This window comes from Carassius gibelio, chromosome B16 (genome assembly GCF_023724105.1).
Source record: "Carassius gibelio isolate Cgi1373 ecotype wild population from Czech Republic chromosome B16, carGib1.2-hapl.c, whole genome shotgun sequence".
Taxonomy (NCBI): domain Eukaryota; kingdom Metazoa; phylum Chordata; class Actinopteri; order Cypriniformes; family Cyprinidae; genus Carassius; species Carassius gibelio.
In genome coordinates, this window is record NC_068411.1 from 8868614 (window position 1) to 8894283 (window position 25670).

The 25670-nt window shown below is 39.4% G+C and overlaps 1 protein-coding gene and 2 long non-coding RNA genes across 40 annotated transcripts in view; 1 reads left to right on the plus strand and 2 right to left on the minus strand.

The window, feature by feature from the left end:
• Positions 1–963: 963 nt before the first annotated feature.
• The window catches only part of LOC127975442 (uncharacterized), a 40412-nt gene continuing 15705 nt past the window's right edge, over positions 964–25670 (plus strand). For 18 of the 38 annotated variants that reach the window (XM_052579499.1, XM_052579521.1, XM_052579509.1 and 15 more), the window contains exons 1-3: positions 964–1213; positions 2257–2388; positions 2683–2826. In XM_052579499.1, coding sequence (XP_052435459.1) covers positions 1120–1213; positions 2257–2388; positions 2683–2826 — 370 coding nt within the window. In that variant the 5' untranslated portion in view covers positions 964–1119. Of the gene's footprint in view, positions 1214–2256; positions 2389–2682; positions 2827–3288; positions 3996–4068; positions 4264–4290; positions 4682–25670 lie in introns of those variants that run through there. The other 20 variants (XM_052579528.1, XM_052579511.1, XM_052579530.1 and 17 more) reach the window with 20 other exon arrangements.
• Positions 20353–21851, minus strand: LOC127975460 (uncharacterized). Its single transcript, XR_008157532.1, has 3 exons — positions 21813–21851; positions 21622–21684; positions 20353–20928 (listed from the first exon to the last, which is right to left on the minus strand). It is a non-coding gene; the product is annotated as an uncharacterized LOC127975460 (long non-coding RNA).
• On the minus strand, positions 21951–23055 carry LOC127975459 (uncharacterized). The gene is made up of 3 exons (XR_008157531.1): positions 22919–23055; positions 22204–22462; positions 21951–22040 (listed from the first exon to the last, which is right to left on the minus strand). It is a non-coding gene; the product is annotated as an uncharacterized LOC127975459 (long non-coding RNA).

The following is a 25670-nucleotide window of genomic DNA, read 5'->3' on the forward strand; positions in this document are numbered from 1 at the left end:
ACGAACAAATTTTTTTTTTTTTTTTTTAAGGCTCTTAGGTGCGGCTTATAGTATGGCAAATTCCATTATTCTCATTTGTTGAGATAGTGATTTGGTGGGTTTTTGTTAAATGTTAGCCTAAATCATCACAATTAAAAGAACTAAAGACTTAAGACTAAAGAAAACTACTTCAGTCTGTGTACACTGAATTTATTTAATACACAAGTTTCACAATTTGAGTTGAATTACTGAAATAAATTAACTTTTCCACAACATTCTAAATCATTAAGAAGCACTTGTATATATGTACTGTATGGATTCTTATGGGGATGGAAATGGAGTGGATATGTTTGCGTGTATGAAGACCAGCGTGCTAATGGCGTGCGTATGCACCCACATCGTAAGTGCTGTGCTAACCAACAGGGACAGGTCATTCTGTCACAGGCCTATTTTTTTTTTTTTTCATTGTGACTACACAAAGATTGATCTTACACATCTTTTAATAATTTTTTTTTAACATTTCACATACATTAGAAGAAGGTCGGGGTCCAAACAAAATTTCATGAATTTTCTTGAAGAGACTTAGCCTACTGCACCAGTCTGGAGAAGACTGTAAACAAGACTTGTACAATTTTCCACAAAAACACAGTTGTTGATTACTGAATAAATGTTTTGCACACTCTTATACATTAATGTTGTATATTTTGTTCTGGATAATTAAAAATACGAAGAAGCGGCACGCACTGCTTGGTCTGTGCACGCTGCATGAAGTCAAATACACCTAGTACCACAACATGACCACTGTACCACCTGACCACTGCAGATTCATTCACTCTTAATTAGGCTACCTTAATTATTATGACATAGCCTTCCGTGAACGCAGCATTCAGCTCGTCCAAGCCCAATCAAACACACCTGAACAAGCTAATCAAGGCATTTCACATTACTAGAATAAGGTGAGTTTGATCAGGGTTAGAATTGACCTGATTTCCTTGGATCTTTAAAACCCCATTTTCCAGTGATACTGCACTAACACATATTTGTTTTAGTTTTGTGTTTGTTGTTGTCGTCCTCTACTCCTGACGCATCAATTCAGTACATTTCCTGGCTGAGATTATTGCGAGATCGCAGGTCAGGAGGATGACTGCTCGAGTGCGTTTCTCGTTGATTGCCGTTTTATCATGTCTGTTCGGATACTTGAGCATAACTCATGCTATTCAAAGACGAGCCACAGGTGAGTAGATTTGTTGACTTCACTAAACAGCCAGAGGAAATGCAGAAACAAAACCGCGTTTCCACTGCTGGAACTTTACCCAGGAACTAGGGACTTTGGGCTGCTACTATGTGTTTCTACTGCAGGAACCAGGATCTAAATAAAGTTCAGGGTAAACCATAGACCCCTCAGAAAGACCCTGCTGGCGTGGTACTCGTTTTTCAATGTTGTGGGCCATTTCAAAGGTCTAGAACTTCTGGGGGTGGGATTTTGGTGCTGATTGGTTGAGTTCAAGCAGCTTTTTTTTTTTCCTCAACCACTTATTTTCAGTAACTTTCCGAAAGTTACTGATCGTGTCATGAAATTATGATGTTTTAAGTATTTCAGGCCTATTTAAAAATGCTTTGCTGATTTCGGGGATTGTCAGCTCCACGTGATCCATCGGAGCTCCGTGCTCATGTTACCAGTGACCGCAGTCTCATTGGTAACCCTTTCCCTGAACTACATTTCTGCGGTTATTTAAATTAAAACGAAAGCTGGTGTTGATGATGTCATCTTGTACAGTGAGTAAAGTCTCAGTAGCCAAGGCGAGTGGACCGGTATAAAGTATGCTACTTTTTGCAAAATTATTGAATTTGCTCCGTCCTGTGCGTGGGAGATCACTCTTTCGAATCAAACTCGTAAAGTCTGAACTACTAAGGAAGCAAGTCTGAAATTTGCGTAGTTCATATTGAGAAATGTGCACAGACCTACAACACCAGACTATTTGCCTAATCTCCTGGTACTTTTGACTGCAGTGCAAACGCAGAAAGCAACAGGTCTGGAGGGGAAAGTTCCGGGTCATTTCGGTGGAAATGCGGCATCGGTTTCATTTATTAATAATAATAATAATAATAATAATATTTATTTTTTTTTTTGGAACTAACTGTTTCTGAATTAGTAGTAGGTTTTAAAAACTTTTTGACTTGAAACTGACACAACTAAAATTAGTATTTAGGTTTGAGGCCCATTGAGAAATCCCTGATTTACAAATGTGGCACTAATGATCCTCTTGAATCCTCTAGTGGGTGGTTTCTGTCCAGTGACACTGACTGTTGTGCCATCCCGTCGAGGATGTTCTTCTGATGAAGAATGCCCTGGAGGACACAAATGCTGTCAATTTGACTGCGGGCCTGTTTGTGTACTACCGGTTTCCTGTGAGTTTGTTACTGATGATAATGGACCCTAAGGGTCCACACACAAGAGTAATGAGTTGAATTCAATGTAAGTTTGAGCAGAAACTTTGCCTTCTGCTGTCCTCTAAAGTAGGTTTGAATTAATCATTTGGGGTAGTTTTAAACACAAGGTGTCTTCTACAAAATGAAGTGGAATAATACTTGGAATTTAATTTAATTTGTAGGTAATATTTGCTATTCAAGCTTTGAGTGCTGTATATTGATGTGGCATGTAGTCCATATGCACAAACTAAAGCTGACCATTTGTCCACACAGTGAAGCCAGGTCAATGTCCCCTACCGGAGATGATTCCACAGCGTGCTGAAGGCTGTCTCCGTGATGGCCAGTGTCCTGCCACACAGAAATGTTGCCCGATCACTGGTGGCTTTGCATGCAGTGAACCACGTGGTCAGGGCCAGGGTAGTGGCCAAGGCAACGGCCAGGGAAGCGGCAAGGGCCAGGGTAGTGGCCAAGGCCAGGGTCAGGGAAGCGGCCAGGGTCAGGGAAGCTGCCAAGGCAAGGGCCAGGGTAGCGGCAAGGGCCATGGTCAGGGAAGCGGTCAGGGCCATGGTCAGGGAAGCGGCCAGGGCCAGGGTAGCGGCCAGGGAAGCGGTCAGGGCCAGGGTAGAGGCCAAGGCAACGGCCAGGGAAGCGGCAAGGGCCAGGGTAGTGGCCAAGGCCAGGGTCAGGGAAGCGGCCAGGGCCAGGGTAGTGGCCAGGGAAGTGGTCAGGGCCAGGGTAGCGGCCAAGGCAACGGCCAGGGAAGCGGCAAGGGCCAGGGTAGTGGCCAAGGCCAGGGTCAGGGAAGCGGCCAGGGTAGCGGCAAGGGCCAGGGTCAGGGAAGCGGTCAGGGCCATGGTCAGGGAAGCGGCCAGGGTCAAGGAAGCGGCCAGGGAAGCGGCCAGGGACAGGGTAGCGGCCAAGGCAAGGGCCAGGGTCAGGGAAGCGGCCAGGGTCAGGGAAGCGGTCAGGGCCAGGGTAGTGGCCAAGGAAAGGGTCAGGGAAGCGGCAAGGGTGAGGGCCAAGGAAGTGGCCAAGGTAGCGGCCAAGGCAAGGGCCAGGGTCAGGGAAGCGGCAAGGGTGAGGGCCAGGGAAGCGGTCAGGGCCAGGGTAGTGGCCAAGGCAAGGGCCAGGGCCAGGGAAGCGGCAAGGGTGAGGGCCAGGGAAGCGGTCAGGGCCAGGGTAGTGGCCAAGGTAAGGGTCAGGGCCAGGGTAGTGGCCAAGGTAAGGGCCAGGGTCAGGGTAGCGGCAAGGGCCAGGGTCAGGGAAGCGGCCAGGGTCAGGGAAGCGGCCAGGGTCAAGGAAGCGGCAAGGGTGAGGGCCAGGGAAGCGGTCAGGGCCAAGGAAGCGGCAAGGGTGAGGGCCAGGGAAGCGGCCAGGGCCAAGGAAAGGGCCAGGGTCAGGGAAGCGGCCAGGGTCAGGGCCATGGTCAGGGAAGCGGTCAGGGCCAGGGTCAAGGAAGTGGTCAGGGCCAGGGTAGTGGCCAAGGCAAGGGTCAGGGCCAGGGAAGCGGCCAGGGTCAAGGAAGTGGTCAGGGCCAGGGTAGCGGCAAGGGCCAGGGTCAAGGAAAGGGAAGCGGCCAGGGTCAAGGAAAGGGAAGCGGCCAGGGTCAAGGAAGCGGAAAGGGTGAGGGCCAAGGAAGTGGCCAAGGTAGCGGCCAAGGCAAGGGCCAGGGTCAGGGAAGCGGCAAGGGTGAGGGCCAGGGAAGCGGCCAGGGTCAAGGAAGTGGTCAGGGACAGGGTAGCGGCAAGGGCCAGGGAAGTGGCAAGGGAAGCGGCCAGGGTCAAGGAAGCGGTCAGGGCCAGGGTAGCGGCCAAGGCAAGGGCCAGGGAAGTGGTCAGGGCCAAGGAAGTGGCAAGGGCCAGGGCCAGGGAAGCGGCCAAGGCAAGGGCCAGGGAAGTGGTCAGGGCCAAGGAAGTGGCAAGGGCCAGGGCCAGGGAAGCGGTCAGGGCCAGGGTAGCGGCCAAGGCAAGGGCCAGGGAAGTGGAAAGGGAAGCGGTCAAGGCCAAGGAAGTGGAAAGGGTCAGGGCCAGGGAAGCGGTCAGGACCAGTGCCAGTGCCAAGGCAGCGGCCAGTGCCAGAGTTGTGATTGTGGAGGTGGTTGCGGATGTGGTCATGGTGGGGCGTGTAACTGTTGAAATGGTCAAGGGAATTTTGCGGGGAAACTTACTGGCGCTCTTCTCAGTTTGGTGCTTTTATTCTTATGGAATGTTTTCCCTGTTTGTTCATGGTTTACAAAGACTTGTCCATCCTCAAATAAAAAATAATTGCTTGATTTGAGGTGTTTTGGGATCATTTGGTTGTATTCTTGCATAACTGCTCTCTGGCATCAGTGCTTAAATTTCTCTCCCCCAAGACCTTGGGCTTGCTCTTCATTGCTTAAACACACCTGCCGGATATGATTACTATAGCTGGATTGAGTTGGTGAGAGAATTGCGCTTGTTTAAGAGGGGATCTGATATGTATCAATCGTAGAAACCTTGATCTGCAACACTGCTATTGGCTGTTCACCATGGCCAAAGAGTGCGCTCAGTTTTTCAACGCAGCAGAGCAAGAATTATTACTGGAAGGGTATGTGGAGTTTGAAAATTAAAATGTCAGGAAAGACTTCAAAGTGTGCAAAAGCCAGGAGAAAGGGCTGGTAAAAAGTAGCAGACAAATTAAATGCGTAAGTGTTCAATGTTCTGGTTATCACTTACAGTGTATATGTTAACTTGATTTAATAATTGCTTGCCGTCAGAGCCAGCTCAGGACACAACAGAACATGGGAACAAGTAAAGGTGAAGTATAAGAATATTCTTCAAACTGGTAATCCTTTCTACTTCGGTTTCTTATCGGTTACCAAAAACATTTCAAGTGTTTGTCAGTTTATAATCCACAATCAAGAAAGGCGGAGCAGGAAAAAAAAAATAGGTGGTCCTGCATCCACCTTATACCCCAGCAGAAGAGCTGGCCCTTGGGGCTAAATGAGAACTGACCCATTGTACAGGGCATCACTGGGGGCAGCTCTTCCTTAATAAAGCCAGGGACCAGTAACAGCAACACCTTAATTACAGGTAAATGAGTTTTAAATCATTTTGCTACACTGTAAATTTTGCTGCGTTTAAGTGTCTATAATCCAAATGACTGGTACAGTCATTTCAACAGACTTGTGAAAACTGCACAACTTAATGTAAAAATATTTTGCAATGTTATTGATCCCATTTCTCCTTGGTGTATTGGAATTCCATTTGAGTTCTCTTTTGTGTAGTTTTACCTAATACGCAAACCCTTTTACCTGTTCCCAAGAAAGTGGTGGATGAAATGTGTGCAGTAAGTAGACATTTCTAACGTTACATCAAAAGGAAAGAAAGGGCCTACACACAGGCCTACAGCACAAAGTGATCGAGGTGGGCAGGCAGTCTACTTTTCCTTTTTCAGTTGCATGAGGCTTGGTTTTTTTTTTTTTTTTTTTTTGAATGGCACAGGGGGATATCCGTACCCTGTATAAACAATCTTCTACAGAAAATGAGTATTTTGATCTTTAAAAAAAAAAAAAAAAAAATTAAGGGGAGAAACTGAACTTGACGCCTTAAAGTAAAACTGGTACTAGCGATTGAGTTGCTTCAAAAGTAACTTCAGAATAAGTGTTACTACACTATTTCACAACGAGTGCTATTGCAGCCCTTGGATAACAATATATCTTATTGCAGGCAAGAGCTGACCATCACTGGCTTTTCTTGAGAAACAATTGAAATAAAACTTCATGAACTAAGCATGTTGTCTTGTCTTCTATTATTAATTTAATGAAGGTTTGTGTAAAAAAAAAGTGTCCACCCCCCAATTCTGTCCAGTGCAGCTCTGCCACTAGGTTGGTCCAAGTGCACTGGCTGGAGGTCATCAGGCTGCACCTCCACCACAGGGGTCCTCTCCTTTCTGATGGTGGCAATATTGTGGAGCATGGCACATGCAATGTCACAGGCCCTGTCAAGTGCAACCCTCAGACCCTTAAGACACTGAAATCTTCCCTTTAGTTAAACAAAGGTCATTTCAATGCGTGGCCCTTGTCCTGGCTAGAGCTGCATTGTAACAGGTTTGGGTCAGGGAATGGCATCATGAAGTACTGCCTGCAGGCATAGCCCCTGTCATCAAGCAGGATCCCTTTGTAATCACCCGGAAAAATGCAGTTTTGTTAGGCTCAGAATAAATTGGTTTTAAATCTTTTCATTACCATGTTCAAATGTGCATAAATGTGACTCTGAAAATCCTGGAGTCATGCACAGAACCAGGCCCTGTGGCTTCCACATTGTGATGTGGAACATGGTGTGTGACTATCTAAAATATTTGCAATCAGTCAACCGCATACTTTTTGATTTACATTACTTTTTATTGCTAATCTGGAATATTAATAATCGTAATAGTAATTTACCCTACCCTTGAATACCTGTATAATTTTGTAATCGATCTACGAGTATGTCATGATCTATGGTGTCGAACGTAGCACTAAGATCAAGTAAAACTAGAAATGAGATGCAGCCTTGATCTGACGAAAGAAGCAGGTCATTTGTAATTTCACTAAGTGGCTTGGAAATTCCACAAAGCCCGTAAAAACAGTTTGAGTGCCAGATAAGCTTTGCAAATGGCACGACACAGCACTTTTACCCAAGTTTTTTGCATCTCCAATAGTGTAAAGGGAAGTGCCACTCGCAAAGAATCACAAAGCTATACAAACTGTTTGTGCAGTTGTTAAAGCCTGACGAGTCGAACATGTATAACATAATTTTTTTTTTTTTTTTTTACCAAAACTATATTTTGTGTAATACTTAAACTATTGCTGCTAAAATCGTTTTAACTTATATTAGATTAAGCTAGTTTCACAGGCAAAATGTGATGCATCTAATCTGATTTTAGTAGTTTGCTAAGTTTACTTGAACTAACACACACACACACACACAAACACACACACATATATATATATATATATATATATATATATATATTAGGGGTGTAACGATACGCGTATTCGTATTGAACCGTTCGGTACGACGCTTTCGGTTCGGTACGCGGTACGCATTATGTATACCGAACGGTTCGTTGGAGTAATTAATTATATTTGAAAAAAAAAAAAAAGAGAGAGAAAGAAATATAATGATATGCGTTCAACAAGGTAGCCCAATAACCCAAACAACGTAACAGGCAACGCCCCTGACACTCCCGAAGAAGAAAAAAACACCATCTTATATGTTTATGTTAGGCTACTCAGCAGGCGCTCGCTCACTCAGTACGCGCTGAAGGCTCGTTGCAAAATAGCCAATGCGTTTAACAGACTAGAAATGAGAAGATCCTCCAATAACCAACAGGTCTGGTGTTTGGGTGCACTTTGGATTCCCTTTAAGCTATAATGGTGATGGCAAGAGAGTGGTGGATGAAAAACAACGGTATGTCGCATCTGCAACATGACAGGGTACACCAGCGGGATTACAAAAAAAAAAACAAAAAAAAAACAGCGGGAATATCTGGGATATATGCGTCAGTACTATCTGGGAAAAGACGAAAAAAAGGAGAAACATGCACGCAGCAAACTATCCCTGCAGCATTTAGACACTATAGCTTACAGGGAATCCAACCCAAACACCAGACCTGTTGGTTATTTTAGGATCTTATATTTCTGGTCTGTTAAATGCATTAGACATTTTGCAACGAGCCTTCAGCGCGTGCTGAGTGAGCGAGCGCCTTAGGGGCCGTTCACATATCGTGCCTAAAAACGCATGGAAAACGCTAAGCGCGTCTTTCTCCTTTCCAAAGCGCTCGGGCAGAAGCGCTCATGAGGCGTCTGTCTTTGCTAAGCAACGATGACGTGCTCTCTCCATGAGACGCGGAAATTTCAGCGAAGGATAAATGGATTTGCAGCTCTAAAAATCGCTTGCAGTAGCTCTGCTACTGAATTTATTTCAAAATTGCAATCCATATACAACTATGATCAGCTGTTCCTTCATCTTGGCTGAGCTCTCAACGTTGTTACGGGAAAGGATGAAGCTGATTGGTTGGTTCTTGTCACATGACCCGCGGTGCGCTTGCGGCATTCTGAAAAGTTGAGATGTTTTTACATTTTGCTGTATCTAAAACGTATCGAACCGAACCGAACCGAACCGTGACATCAGTGTATCGTATCGAACCGAACCGTGAATTTTGTGAACCGTTACACCCCTAATATATATATATATATATATATATATATATATATATATATATATATATATACAGTACAGACCAAATGTTTGGACACACCTCATTCAAAGAGTTTTCTTTATTTTCATGTCTATGAAAATTGTAGAGTCACACTGAAGGCATCAAAACTATGAATTAACACACGTGGAATTATATACATAACAAAAAAGTGTGAAACAACTGAAAATATGTCATATTGTAAGTTCTTCAAAGTAGCCACCTTTTGCTTTGATTACTGCTTTGCACACTCTTGGCATTCTCTTGATGAGCCTCAAGAGGTAGTCACCTGAAATGGTTTTCACTTCACAGGTGTGCCCTGTCAAGTTTAATAAGTGTGATTTCTTGCCTTATAAATGGGGTTGGGACCATCAGTTGTGTTGTGCAGAAGTCAGGTGGATACACAGCTGATAGTCCTACTGAATAGACTGTTAGAATTTGTTTTATGGCAAGACAAAAGCAGCTAAGTACAGGAAAATGAGTGGCCATCATTACTTTAAGAAATGAAGCTCAGTCAGTCCGAAAACTTTGGAAGTGTCCCCAAGTGCAGTCACAGAAACCATCAAGCGCTATAAAGAAACTGGCTCACATGCGGACCGCCCCAGGAAAGGAAGAACAAGAGTCACTTCTGCTGCGGAGGATAAGTTCATCTGAATCACCAGCCTCAGAAATCGCAGGTTAACTGCAGCTCAGATTAGAGACCAGGTCAATGGCACATGGAGTTCTAGTAGCAGACACCTCTCTGGAACAACTGTTAAGGAGACCGTGTGAATCAGGCCTTCATGGTAGAATATCTGCTTGGAAACCACTGCTAAAGAAAGGCAACAAGCAAAAGAGACTTGTTTGGGCTAAAGAACACAAGGAATGGACATTAGACCAGTGGAAATCTGTGCTTTGGTCTGAGTCCAAATTTGTGTCTTTGTGCGACGCAGAAAAGGTGAACGGATGGACTCTACATGCCTGGTTCCCACCGTGAAGCATGGAGGAGGTGTGATGGTGTCTGGGTGCTTCACTGTTGGGGATTTATTCCAAATTGAAGGCATACTGAACCAGCATGGCTACCACAGCATCTTGCAGCGGCATGCTATTCCGTCAGGTTTGCGTTTAGTTGGACCATTTATTTTTCAACAGGACAATGACCCCAAACACACCTCCAGGCTGTGTAAGGGCTATTTGACCAAGAAGGAGAGTGATTGGGTGCTGTGCCAGATGACCTGGCCTCCACAGTCACCGGACCTTTTTTTTTGTTTTTTGTTATGCATATAATTCCACATGTGTTAATTCCTAGTTCTGATGCCCTCAGTGTGACTCTACAATTTTCTTAGTCTTTTTTTCTTTCTCTTTGAATGAAAAGGTGTCCAAGCTTTTGGTCTGTACTGTGTGCAATTGATCTCTCTCTCTCTCTCTCTCTCTCCCTGTTGCATGCTGGGAACGAGTGAACGGAGTTTGGCGTGGGTGAGAGTTGTTGTGGTTGATTGTAACTTTTCTATTCTTTTTTTCTCTTTCTTGAATTGTGTTTGGTAAAGCAGTATTTTTATTTTTATTTTTCCCTCGGCTGACGCCGGTCAGCAAGTGGGGAAAATGTGGGTGATTTTTCACAACTGACTATTAGACATGGCTGTAAGTGTATGCCTGATGTGTCTGTGTCGGTAGAAGATTGTTTAGTGGCCGTGAGTGCTGCTGTTGGCGGTGTAAATATCAGATCCGCTTCTCGTATGAACAAGGCCATACTTATTTTTTTGAGTCAAAGTCAAATGGCAAATGATTTAATTGAGAACGGATTAACGATCAATGAAATGTTTGTGCCTGTTTTGCGTCTGTTGAGTCCATCAAAGAAGATTGTCTTGTCAAATGTACCTCAATTTGTTAAAAATGAGAAATTGGAAGAAATACTCGTAAGATATGGTAAATTAGTGAGTCCCATTAAGATGATTACGCTCGGATGCAAAAATCCCGAACTCAAACATGTAATGTCTTTTCGGCGCCAGGTCTTCATGATTCTCAATTCTCACAGTGATCCTTTGAACCTGTCTGTCAAATTAACTATCGAGGGGAAGGATTATACTATTTTTATTAGCTCGGAGTCCATGAAATGTTTTATTTGCGGGGATTTTGGTCACGTCCGGCAGACTTGCCCGAATCGTCATGTAAATAATGGCGCTAATGGAGATTTGACTGTTAATGTGGAAAATGACAGGGCGAGACCGGGTACTTCTGATGTAACTGTGGACGCTGTGTCGTTACAACCTCCACAGGCCAGAGCAGAATCCACGCCGATTAGTTTGCCTGAACTACGCGAGGGAAGATCCCTGTTGGGTGATTCCAGCAACAGCGAAGTGCAGATAGCTGAGACAGCGGCCGATCAAAATGACGTAATCACGCAGCCAGAGTTGAGTTCGGAGCAGGTGAATGCGAAAGAGGCGCGTGAGGCCGAATCACCGGGGAATGAGGAACAAATATCTGAGGTAGACCTATGTAATGCTAAAATAATTACTGATGAATCGATCGATCAGAGTCAAGGAGCGAGTGTTTCACAAGAGGTAATGGATTTAAGTCTACACACGGAGGATTTCGATAAGGATGACGAGGAAATATATGATGAGAATGACGTGATGGACTCGGAAAATACTTCTGAAGGTAAGACTAAGTTGTATTCATTACAGCAGATTAATGCTTTCCTTGACAATACAAAAGGGCTTCGTAAGATCAGTATTGAGTCATACTTTCCAGATTTAAAACTGTTTCTCAGTTCTTGTACCATAGCTATGCGAAAGACAAACTTTGATGAGCTTGATAGACCAAAACGGTACCGCCTTAAAAAGATTCTCTGTAATGTAAGAAGTATATTGCTTTTGCAAGGTAAAAAGTGAGATGGTTTGGAAGCATTTTTATGTTTGCTTTCTTCTTCTTTTCATGACATCCTTGAGATTTGGTTCTTTAAATATGAATGGGTGTTGTGATGCTGTTAAAAGGTTTAGTCTTTTTGAATATATTATAATTAAGAGGGCAAGTATAGTTTTTCTTCAAGAAACTCATACAGATTCAAATAATCAAGTACAGTGGTTGAGTGAATGGAAGGGGCAGGCTATACTAAGTCATGGTTCTAGTGTTAGTGCAGGGGTTGCTATTCTCTTTGGATCAGAATATAAGCAACAACCTGTTAGTGTTTTTGAATTGGTTCCTGGTCGAATGTTGCGTGTTGATGTAACGATTCATGGACTACATTTTTCGTTATTTAATGTGTACGCCCCAAATATTGGTTCAGAGCGAACTCTATTCTTTAGAAAACTAAAGACTACTCTTAGTGATGTATCGCATGATAAAATTGTTGTTCTGGCTGGGGATTTTAATTGTACTATAAACCACACTTTAGATAGGAACCATGAGGAACCACATAGCCAGTCGTCAGATGAACTTAAAAATGTGATAAATTATCATTGTCTTGTGGATGTGTGGAGAGAAGCTTTCCCTCTGACTAAACAATATACCTGGATGAAAGTAAACTGTAATATGATATCTGGAGCCCGACTTGATAGGATTTATGTGCAGAAAAGCGTTAGGTGTAAATTTTATAATAGCTGTATTTTTCCCACTGCTCTATCTGATCATCATTATGCGTCTGCTGAAGTTTCTGTCGCACAGAGCACTTTTACGCACTCTTTTTGGAAATGTAATATTAGACTGTTACAAGATCACAATTTTGTGCACTCCCTTTTCTGGGAAACCTGGAGAGAGAGAAAAATGCTATACAAGTCCCTAAGTCAGTGGTGGGATATTGGCAAAATACAAATTAAACTTTTTTTGTCAGAGTTACACCGCCTATAACAAAGGTATTTTGGAAAGTACATTGAAAAAGCTTGAACAAGATATTCTTTACACTGAGGATAAAATGGATGAGGTGGACACTGCCGAACAACTTGAAAGGAATAAATTTTTCTTACGGAATCTTTTGGAAGAAAGGGCCCAAGAGACGCTTATCCGTGCCAGGTTTACCTCCTTTAATAACATGGATGCGCCGACATCTACATTTTTTAGTCTGGAGAAAAAAACTGTGAATAAGAAGACTTTATGTCATTTGAAACTTCCAGGAGGAGGAGAAGTGACTGACGATCGTGGAATAATGTCCTATGCTTTATCTTTTTATGAGAATCTATATAAGGCGGAACCCTGTGAAGAAGAAATGGCTGACATGCTTTTTCAAGATTTACCTCAACTTGCGGAAGAAGAGAAATCTAGACTTGATCAGCCTTTGACTTTTGATGAGATGACCGTAGCTGTTCATGAACTTTCTTCAGGAAAAGTACCAGGATTGGATGGACTAAATGCAGAATTTTATAAACAGTTTTGGCCGGTGATTGGAAGGGACTTGTTTTCTGTCTTCTTGGAGTGTCTGGAAAGAGGAACATTGTCTGTGAGCATTCGGAGGGCTGTGATAACTTTATTACCTAAGAAGGGGGATCTTGGAGACATCAAAAATTGGCGTCCTGTGTCATTGCTCGGAGCTGATTACAAGATCTTTTCCAAAGCTTTAACTAATAGACTTAAACGTTGCATATCTTCAGTGATTCATGAAGATCAATCTTACTGTATCCCAGATCGGTCCATTTTTAACAATCTTTTTCTGGTTCGAGATCTGATTTCCTTTGCCAAGGTGTATAAACTTGATGTAGGTTTTGTTTCTTTGGACCAGGAGAAAGCCTTCGATCGAATTGATCATGGCTTTCTTTTTAAATGTTTTGATGCTTTTGGTTTTGGTCCATCATTTATTTCCTATGTTAAGCTTTTGTACACGGATGTATATAGTTTATTGAAAATAAATGGCACTCTATCGAGACCATTTTTAGTTGGCAGGGGTATACGACAAGGCTGCGGTCTCTCAGGTATTTTATACACGATTGCTATTGAACCACTCATGGCAGTTCTGAGACATCAGTTAAGTGGGATTTCCACAGTGTGCTCTTCTGGCACAGATTTTGCAACAGTTAAATTAAGCGCATATGCTGATGATGTTACTTTAGTAATAAGATCAAATGAAGATGTTAAGAAAATGATATCATCACTGAATATCTATCAGAGGGCCTCTTCTTCAAGAATAAATTGGCATAAGAGTGCAACTTTTTTGCTGGGCAAATGGGAAAACGGAGGTCTGCCAGTACTTCCTCAGCACTGTTCTTGGAGCTTGGAAGGGTTTAAAATGCTTGGGGTTTTCTTGGGGAAAGAGCGTTATATGGAGAAGAATTGGGAAGGTCTAATTGATAAAGTGTCTGGCCGTTTACACAAGTGGAGGTGGATTCTCCCTCAACTATCATATAGGGGTAGAGTGCTTATTATTAATAATTTGGCAGCATCTATGCTGTGGCATAGGTTAAATGTACTCGATCCACCAAAAATCCTATTACAACATCTGCAGAAGATTTTAGTAAATTTTATTTGGGACGGCCATCATTGGCTTCCCCCTGCAATTCTTTACTTGCCAGTTAATGAAGGAGGTCAGGGGATGATCGATTTGGCAGGCAAAGTTAAAGCTATGAGGCTGAAAGTTGCTCAGACTTTATGTTAGGGAGCTTTCCACACCGTGGGTGTCATTTGGCTTGGCTTTGCTTAGAACTTTTGGTGGTTTTTCCCTTGACAAACAATTGTTTTTGATGTTCCAGTCTAGTTGGAGTTTTAAACCTGATGTGAAATTCTATGCTTCCGTTTTAAATTCCTGGACTGTTCTTAAGGGATTTAGACGAGAGAATCACCATTTTGGCCTGAATGAACCACTGTTTTATAACCCCTATCTTAATGGCAATGTTTGCACGTCTAACATCATTGTTAAAACATTTATGGAAAAGGGTTTGACAAAAGTTGCACATCTGATCGATATTGATTCCAGAAAATGGAGACCAACAATGGAAATTTGTGAACAAGTGGGATTCAGGTCTGTGAGGATGGTAGAACATTTCATATACAGTCTGAAAGCTGTTTTTCCTTCTCAATTCCAACATTTTGTCAATTGTCTTCTGTCAGGTGGATTGATGCAATGTTCCTTCCCTAAGTTATTTGTGTCCCCAAAGGGTTGCGCAGATGGTGACCAAGAGGGGAAGTTGTTGAAGTTCAAGGGGCTACAAGAGATTGATTTTCAAGCTGCTGGAAAAACAGAGTTTTATCAGATGTGTGTAAAGGCTGATCATTTTGAAGATATTAATCGTAGATGTGATACAAAGTGGAAGGAACATCTAATGGTTTCTGATGATCTTTCTCCTTCTTGGAGGTTACTGTATAAAGGTCCACTCCCAAAACGCTCTGGGGATTTGCAGTGGAGAATATTGCACTGTGTGTTACCTACAAATAGCTTTGTCTCTAAGTTCAATATGTCTGTTTCATCACCTTGTCTTTTTTGTACTAAACCAGAGACTGTGTTTCATGTTTTTGCTGAATGTTCCAGGCTAGTACCACTATTTAAAGTATTGGAAAGAATACTCTGGAATTTAGGTTTCTGTTTTAATAAGATATTTTTTATTTATGGCTGCAAGTATTCAAAAACACACAAAGAACCGTGTATTTTGGCAAATTTTATAGTTGGACAAGCTAAATTAGCCATTTGGAAGACATGTAGAATGGCAATTGAGGGGTGTGGTGAGTGGGGCGGGGCCGAGAGGCGTGGGAACGAGGAGTGAGGCCAGGTGTAGTGATTGGAGATGAGCTACACCTGCGCCCCACCGCCGGTCTTGAGTCCCACGTAGGAGATGGAAGGATATAAAACTGGAGTGACGACCGTGAAGGACGAGAGAGGACCAGGCCTGGGACGTTATTTTATGTGTTTGTTTTTATTTGTGCGCGTCAGTCGCCGTGAGGGGCTGACGCGCCGTTTTGTATTTATTTTTGATTATTAAAATGACATTTGATTGTGCGCCGGTTCCCGCCTCCTTCTTCCCGATGAATATGGAGATTTAAATATCGTTACAAGGGGAAAAACGTAAATGCACTGCTGATTTTTACTGCTTTGGTTGAATCAAGGATCAGGGTGGAACATAAATATTATCAAAGTACAAAGAATTTACTTGCATTTGAGTTTAAATGGTGTGTAAATGGTGCTATATTGTCAATATGTGAAGATGAGACTATAGTGTTTAACTGGTAATATTTGTTTGTTTACTTATTTTTGTATGTATTTAATATTTATTTATTTATCATATACATTTATATATTTTATATGGTTTTTGGTTTTGTCTCTGCATATAGGCATGTTGTGTCAGTATGTCTGAATGAGTAGAACATATTTTATCATAGTAGTTTAGGAAATGTTTAAATAAAGAGTTGTAAAAAGTCTCTCTCTCTCTCTCTCTCTCTCTCTCTCTCTCTATCTCTCTCATATATATATATATATATATATATATATATATATATATATATATATATATATATATATATATATATATATATTACATAATGTTATGTTAAATGAAATTACACTAACTTAAGTTAAATGTCAACTTAAACCATTTGTGTGGGGGCTAAATTAATAATTTACGTTACATTGACTGAAACTGGGCAGTGGATTTCTAGTTCCCAGTACGGGTTGCAGGGAGAGATGAGGAGTGCAAATGTTGGAATGTCATGCTTTTTTTTTTTTTTTTTTTTTTTGTAAAGGAAACAAAATTAAAGTTTGTCCAGTTAGAGTTTATCTTGTCGATTTTTGTGGTTACTATTATGCTGAAATGTAGACTTTGAGGTTAGGCTATGGCTACATGTCCTCAGATGACGTGTTGTCTGTATGGGATTGTTTCCCAAAGTCAAAGGAAGTGTGGATAAAAATGAGCTTTATGCTGTTTCTGGGGCCCATAAATCCTTCGCTATAGGATTAACAAATTTCATTCATCACCATTGTGACTCTGAGAATTCAGACATACACAAATGTGCACATGTGACTGAGTTTAGTTTATTTTGTAGACTTGCGTGTTTTTTTTTTTTTTTTTGTTTTTTTTTTACACGAGTTAACTGTTCAAAAAACAAATGCTGTTAAGCATGTTTGCTTTGAGTAATTTACACACACATGCTTACACTCGTGAGTTAGAGAGAAAGTGGAGTTGATTTATGTTCAGTTATAAGATGTCTTGTGATTGGTTCATTTTATGGCCAATCATTTTATAGACTCTACTGAATTTCACGATTCAAAGAATTGCAGCGTCGTTGGAGAAACAACGCTCGTCCCGGACTTGGACTTTTACTTTAAATGTGGGAAGTTCGGATCATTACATCGACTCAGACTTTCGAGTCGCGCTCCGCATAATGAACAAATCTTTTTTCGAGTCATTTAGTTCATTTTAGCAAAATGTAATTAGAATGTTATGTGCTACTTTCCCAACACATCTAGTACTTACGCAAACGTTGATCACACTACAAACAATACAAAACTAAAATGCTATAAAGATACAGAAAAGATTAATTAATTCTTTACCTGGGTATTCAGTCACAAGTCTTTGGGTTCAAATCATTTCTTAATCACGTGACAGATCCATGCGCCATTTCTGACATTTCTGTCACTGTGTTTTTGTTACTGTTTCTTCGGGATCTGTGGTGTGTTATTTTATAAATAAAATATTGATTAATTTGTGTTTTTGACTGTCTACCAGTAAATAAACACTAGGCTATATAATAATATAATAATCCAAGTATTTATAGCCTAGTTTAATTTTTAATCCAATTTTGAGTTTGCTGGTATGATAATTGCTTTTCCTAGGCAGACTTGACAAATTGGTCTAATATATGTATACGATGCTTGCTCAAAAAGGACATAATGACATAAATTAAAAGCAAATAACATTTTGAATCTTAAACAAGTAACACTACAGTTCTATTGAGAGTGAGGAGTCACGTGCCAATTTGGGTTGATTCGGGAGGGGTTTGAGCCGGTCGGCCATGATGGCAGGATATGCTATCGGTTGCTAGGGGCAATACCTTCAGAACTTCACAGAGGCACGACTATTTTTTGAAGATTAGAATCCACTCTGAAAAAATAAATAAAATAAATATCAAAATGATGTTGCCGTAGAGATGACTCGTTCTTCCCATAGACAGAAAAAGACACAGCGACCCCATTGGAACTCAATTGAGACAAGTGAAGCCCATTTTTAGCTATTTTTAGCACTTCCGTTAATCTTGCAGAGACGGCGAGCTTGAGCGGGGAGTTCTTTGGCGTGAGTGAGCAGGAGTAAGTATTCTGATTAATTATCTCCCTTGACTTTTTATACCTCCACTTCCCCCTGATAGCCTCATAGACAGTAAAAGATTGCCTGCGAGCTTCTCCTGTCCATACGGTAATTTCTGTGCAACAGAGAGTCGCTGGTTATGAGGCAATCGTTAGCCTATTTTTTACAAAAACTGCTTCTACGGGAACATAAAGTAAGATACAAGGTAATGGAGCCTTTTATACATTTTCGTGTTTCTTTAGAAATAATTAATGGACAAATGGAGTCTTTAAATGCCTCAGATGTAAAATGATTTGCTGTCAAAGTGACGCCAAAATGAATTGGAGTCAATGGGATGCTAACGCAAGTGAAGTTCTGCTACAATATGGCGGAATGCGGCCGACTTCAACTTCCGGTCGACTTCCTTCCCGCCTGGTTCTTCCCTATTCACATTAAAGATTCGTTCAAAATAAATGAATCGTTTAAGAACGACACATCACAAGACACCAAACAAAGAGCTGGTAGGTAACCTTTATGTATGGTTTAATATGTTTTTATGGTTTTCTTAGATCAATGTTTTTACCCCGTCAGGCTCTGCTCATGTTGGTTGTGGTTGATTTCCATCGAATGTTCAGTCAATGTTTAATAAAACACAATAAAAGTAAAATACGCTGGGCACTATCAAAAAAATAAACAGTCATGGTGATTTGCATATTTTGTATCAGTTTATTTTGTGACAGTGACCACATAGCAAGATTGCACCAAATGACAATATGCACAGAATGTTCCATAATAATAATTGTCTGGTGACGTTAATTGATAATGCATGAGAGTAAGTCAGTTAAATAGTCAGTTGAATTGTCAGGCCTAACTTAATCATTTACACGTGAAATGACATGGATGCATTCTGTGCATTTCATTCACAATTAGAAAATTATTTTTTAAGATTAAGAATAACAGACACATATAAGTGTTTCTTTTGAAGGCAGGGAAGAGAGCAGTGCCAATCTTTGAAAAGAAGTAAAGATATAGGGAGTTTCTTTAAAAAAAAAAGTATTCTCAAATGTAACTTAATGGATATATACAGGGATGACAAAAAAACTAAATTAATAAAAAAAATGCTTTATTACTGCATTTGTTTACAAGTAACTTTATTCAAGTTAAAAATAATAACAACATCAATAGGATTTACGTAATATACTGTAGAATTTAGCTTTTTTTTTTTTTTTTTTTTTTTGGTCACTGGCGGCCACCCCATTTGGAGGCAGTGCCCCAGCATGGCCCCCCCACTGAAAATGCTCTAGACACGCCCCTGTCAATGGATGCCTTTTGTAGTACACACAAGGGGTAATTTGTGTAAAAGTTTTTGTGCTCTAGAGCAACACTATTCGGATGCGACTGCTTGAGGTGACAAAGCACCCATTGCAAAGAGCTTGGATTACGTCAGGGATAACGGGGAATCTGTTTGCTGTTGGCATTTTTTATTTTTATTTTTTTTTGCCATTCAATGTAGACCGTATTGATTAAAGTAAAAAGGTTGTGCTGTCTTTTGTCTGGTCTTGACACGGTGTAAGTGTCATCTGTTATAAATGCATTTTTGCTTCATTCCGTGATCAGAATCCGTGCTGATGTTTGTAAACTGCTTTTAGCTGAAGGCAATGGGAACAAACATATAACCATAAGTTTGCATCGCGTTTTTAGAGTCACGGTTTCAGTACTATGTGCTATGTTTAGAAAACGATACTGTCAAATAAAAATGATCAATCTAACTACAAGCAACAGCACCAATACATTATATATATAACTGCCGCCTCATTTTAAAACACGACAGCACACTACTGTGAGAGATATATGTATATATATATATATGATTGTAGGTACAGTGTGCCTCTGTAGTTTTGTAGTCCTCTTTTACGGCGACCAGAATAGATTCATTTTTTTTATTTGAATATATATTATTATATTATATATTATATGAATATATAAGTTCATTTTCAAGAGTTTACACTCTCAAAACTGCTGGGTTGAAAACAACCCAATTTGGGTTATTTTGACAACCCAGCGCTGGGTCAAAAAGGGACGAACCCAGCGCTGGGTTGTTTTAACCCAACCAGTTGGGTTATCATATTTAACCCAGCCTGCTGGGTTGCCTTTTTTATAGTTTAAAATGACTATATTGCAGGGTTTAAAAAAACAGAGCGGGTGTTTTTTTATCAGTGTATTTCAGAAGGAAAACTACTGTATTTAGAAAATGTTCGATATCATTTCGCATGTGCTTGATAAGGCAGCGTTTGTGAGCTCAGTACCGCTCTGCAGCCGTTACCGGAGAAACCTACCTCTCCCGCTCTTAGCGCCTCCTGCTGGAAGAAAATAAACTCGCAGAGTGCAGCCATGTGGGGAAACGATGCATTTCTACGTTAAAATTAACCCAAATTGAGCTAGGCTTTAAACCTACAAATGTTGTTCATTTTAAATATCACTTTTACACACAAATAATAATAACCAAAAGGAAAATATTTATTAAAAACAAGAGAAAAGTCAAAAAGTAACATGTTAGAAGAAATGCAGAAAAGGATGGCATTAACAGCTACAGAATTCATAAAGCATTGAACATTTGATGAATATAACTTAAAATCAAATTGGACTTTGTTCAATTGTATATATTGTATACAAATATACGAAAACACATACAATAAATTTACAATTAGTTAGGTTTTTTTCCAACTATTCTGGCATGACAGTACACAAATAAATCACAACATTAACTTTGATATTATAACATTTAACAGACGCATGTGTGTGTGTGTGTGTGTGTGAAAGAATGTGAGCAGGTGTATGAATGACAGAGTGTAAACTCTTCTACTAAACAACCCAGAAAAAGCATTTAACTTTTTTTTTTTTTAAACAAATTATGCACTTACAGTTTGTTTCATAGTCCATGAATACAGATCATGCATCACAGTCAATTTTCATGATCTCTTTAGCATAACTGATGTAATCATGAAGAAACCCCATCAGCACAGCATGTGACATCTTCTACATCATCCAGGGCAGCGTCCTCCTTTAAAACCACCGCTGTTTAGGGGAAAGTTTCTCCTCTCTGACCAGCATTCATCCCAGTCACCGCCTGTTCTTCATCAGTGGCCTAAGAGAAACACATTTGAAAAAATTTAACATTTAATTAAACTATCCATTTTCAGGTAGAGGTGTATTCACATCCGTAAGGATAGGTAAATAATCGGTTTTAAAGTTTCAACACTTTGTGCGGTTGTTTAATGTCTCAGTCCACCACAGCGCTCCAGAATGCTATATGGCAGCACTAGTGTGAGGGCAGGTGATATTGTTTGAATAAATATTGCTTTCAGAAAGCTTCTTTACTGAAACATTAAAACAGACATGACATTCACATACCTCACAATATTCATGTACATGGAGGGCTGTTAGTTCACCAAATAATTAAAATGTTTATAATTTACTCTACTCATGTTTTTCCAGACTCATACAAAATCTGCTCATTTTTTGGAAAACATATGAATATATTTAATATTCTCTTTTTGGGTCCTCCATTGCTGGTCTGGGAGACCAGTATTTTATTTTGAACATACATGTTTGCTATCATATAATTTAAGATGTATTCATATATAAATATCAGAATTTACTTCTACAATAACTCTATATTTATGAAGCTTGAAAATACTGATTATCTAAACTATAAATGGATTAACAAATATTATGAGAAAACTAAAAATATATTAATTTATGTTGTAAAGACAGACAAAAGTTTTATAGGTTTGGAATGACTTGAGGGCAAGTAAATGATTTTTTGTGTGAACTTTACCTCTAAGAGCGAAGACCAAGAATAATGACTCCAAATCAGACAACTCCAAAGTTGGTTTGAGTTCTGCAATAAAAAACACAGACATCAATGGTCTTAATGAAATGAGCACGTAATCACACTGTTGTTGCATCAAAATGTGAAGTAAACTGGCAGGAGACAACAGAAAAATTTATTTTCTAAAAATAACTTACATAAAATCTCAAAGGAATGATGCTCTCCCATGTCTCTTGCTTTTAACATCTACAAAAACAAAAAACAAACATTATCTTACTCTTAGTAAAACACAACAACAACTGATAACATGAAATTATGAAGTTTACTTGCCTTAAACGATCTTTCCCTCTCTTCAGAAGAAGCTGAGAAAACCACCTCCTCACACAAGCAGACTTGTGTGTCCTTAACTTCAGTTAGTTTGAGTTCTGCAAAGAGGGACATCAATGGTTTCAATAAAATATAAACATATACATACATACATATATAAAATCACACTGTTTTTGCATCAAAATGTGAAGTTAACAGGCAGGACACAACAGAAACATTAGTTTTCTAAAAAAAAAAAAAAGTAATAATAATTTAACTCACATCAATCTCAAAAGAATGAAGTTATCTTGTCTCTGGATTTCAACATCTAAAAAAAACACACATTATTTTAGTCTTAGTAAAAATAAAGATAACTTGATGTTATTCTGAAGTTTACTCTCCTTAAACCGTCTGTCCCTCTCTTTAGAAGAACACCTCCTCCTCATCCTCATCCTCACACAGATCTGTGACTCCTCACACAAACAGCTTCTGTGTCTTTAACTCTCAGCGCGAGGACAATGAAGACAGGAGCTGGACAAGTCTGAAATATTACATGTAAAACATACTTTTAACAGTTACCACTTCAACAGCCTCTAAATAATTATGCTAGTCTTTACTACACAATGCCGTTTCCTTTAGGAGACAAACATACATTCAGTTTAACCGCGAAAAAAAAAAGACAAATTCACATGAGCGTAACCGTGACCATAACCGTCTGTTAACGCCTCAAAGAGAACAGATAATGTAAAATCTTATGTAAATATGACAAAATACATTCACAGACGTTATATTAAAAGTACATCCTCCGTTCAGTAACGTTACATGAGGCAGTTAAGACCTCCGTGTCCGAGGCGAAAACCGCGTCCGTTTTTTTTATATATAACGTATATAACGTTAAGCTCCTTTGTTTCCGCCTTTCATAAAACCTTCCGCCTTTCATACAACCGGGTAAACAATAAAAGATAACTTTACATTTTGAATATTTAACGTTACTTACCATAGTCTTTCACTCGCTTCTCGCTTCTATCACGCTGAGAAAATGGCGGCTGCTCGCACTGGAGACGTACGATTTTGACGTGACGTGCGTGCTCTCCTTCACGTCCGCGTCCTCAACCCAGCCTCGCTGGGTTAAAAAGAAAGTTATTTTCAACCCAAACTTGGGTTAAAACATCCCAAAGTCCTATCCAACGGCCTCAACCCAGCAGTTGGGTTGAAAAAACAACCCAGCGTTTTTTAGAGTGTAGGAGTTTGGGAATATTTATCACACTTACTGAATGACATGGGTCAATCCCTTGCATTTATTTATGTAAGACTAAATTATCTTCATTACTGATGCTCACTGAAGGAGTTTCTGAGGATCAGTTAAGTTCATATGGGCATCAAATGCTTCAAATTCACTTGTTCTGACAGAGGAACTATTCAATGATGTCATCGACCTGCCTTCCAATCATTGAGTTTCTTCACATTTACAATGGTTTGGTGTGTTTAGTTGTTCTGCATGGATCTGTGTAGGTTGTCTTTTGGCATCTCGCTGTGGTCTTGTTTGGTATGGAAGGTTGACTTGCACTTATTTGTTAAAGTTACTATATAATTACAGTTTAAGTACTTTTAAGTAGATGCTTTTAAGTTGTAAAGAACAGTACAGTATGTATTGATTTGGAGAGGAGGGGTGCCTTGGAGCAAAAAAGGTTGGCCAAAATGCTTCATCTGACATTTCAGTGATCTACACCTCCCTGTGGATTACATCTTACCTACTTTCTGTACAAACTTAATTTCTGCATATTGAATACGATGTTCCAAATTTACTCTTCATCTTGAAAACTTGAAGCTGTATTAAAAAAAAAAAAAAAAAAAAAAAATTAAGAACAACACATTTTTGTAAAATTTCTGATGTTTAATATTAAAGTAAAAAATAATAAAAAATAAATAAATAAAATTCAGAACTATGTTAAATGCCACATAATATTTAGTTTGGACTCTTAAATGACACCTGTGAATAATTCATATGTGTAGGCACCCTAAATAAGTGGTATGGACTTCCAGATCATTATTTCATACCAATCTTCATCTCTTGGTTTTGACAAAATTGATACATTACTGTCATATTTAGAGATGCTTTGAGCTGTGGGAACAACAGTGAAGTGTGACAGTGCTCTATAGCATGTCCACATATATTTGACTGAAGCACAAACATGACACTCATCACGGCGAGATGGCTTTACAGACAACTGGTGTAATGTGTTTAACAGGATGCTAAAAAAGTTTCTCATCCTGAACAGGAAATCCTTAGCACACATCCATACAGCAGAATATTGCTGGGAAAGTTTGAAAACGGAAACAAACAGCAATAAAGACCTCATAAGGAATTCAGTTCATAATCATAGCTCAAAGAGCTTCCATTACTCACGACAGCTTAATGCCATTGAAATTTTGGTGATTTGTCATTTGGTAGATGTTTATTGTGACGGTCACACTGAAGCTCCATCTTTGCTGGATTCCTGGAGCACATGTGGACGATGCAAGCTCAAATCTTGCTTAAGACATTTCCCCATCATTTCCTGTCCTCTCTCCATATTAATAAAAGCCCCAAAAATATTACATTGAAAAAAAGTCAGGCTATATTTGGAATGGAATACTAACATACTGCACACTGTACATTAAATAAACAAACAAACAATCGGTTTAAAACTTTCTCAGACTGCAAAAATGTTTCAAACAGGCTACACTCTTATCACATGACCTCATGATATTTCTGTATTTAATTCCATGAGAATGTGCTTTACTTTTGCTAGTTTGATCAAAAAGTAAGTAAAGATATAAAATTAGGTTTATGTCGCTTCCACCCTTTTGAAAAAGATTTGAACTTTTAAGAAATTTTTTTTTTAGGATTTTAAGTACACTACAAGTTCACATTAATCATTATACTTAATACATAGTTTTTTAATGTGCACTTTTTTGTGTACTTAAAGTCTTAAAATATTGGTTTAAAAAGGTTATTTCAGAAAATAAAATATATCTGAAAGAGATACTCTCATGACTGTGTTTAAAAAGTCCACTTTGTAATAATGTAAAATAAGTTAAACATTTTATTTTAGGTAATAAATGAAAGGTTTTAACAATCTTTTGTCATGTTCAAATGAAGAACACTTATTTTGATGCATTGACTAACATACTAAAGCACATGTAACCCTTGATTATAACTGTTTTTCAATATTACATTTAAAGTTAATAAATCTTAAATGTACAAAATTTTAGCTTCATCTTTATAAATAAACACATCATATACAATTTCAATAGAAATGCCAGTACAGTATACTTTAGTGTATCATAAATGCTTTCAGTACATTTAACAGTGACACTTTAAACATATTTTAAAGACAACAGAAGTCATTACGAAATTACCCATAAAGTTGGGTCAAAAAGCACTCTAAAATAATGTGTTATATTGTTGAGTAAATGTATATGAAATGCATTTAGCGGAACTTTAATTACAAAGAATATACAAATATAATTAAAATTGAAAAAAAAAAAAAAAATTAACATTACTTCTGTGATAAGAACACATTTTTTTTTAAGTATGCTAAAGTGTACATCATTTTCACTCTACAAATACCAGTAAGTTATGTAATATGCCATTCAACAAACACTGCTGAATACTGTACACACGCTTCAGGAAATATGAGTAGTACGGTATTGGTATCTCAAATGTATACACATTGTTCCTCTGAGTAAAGCACTTAAAGTGCTCC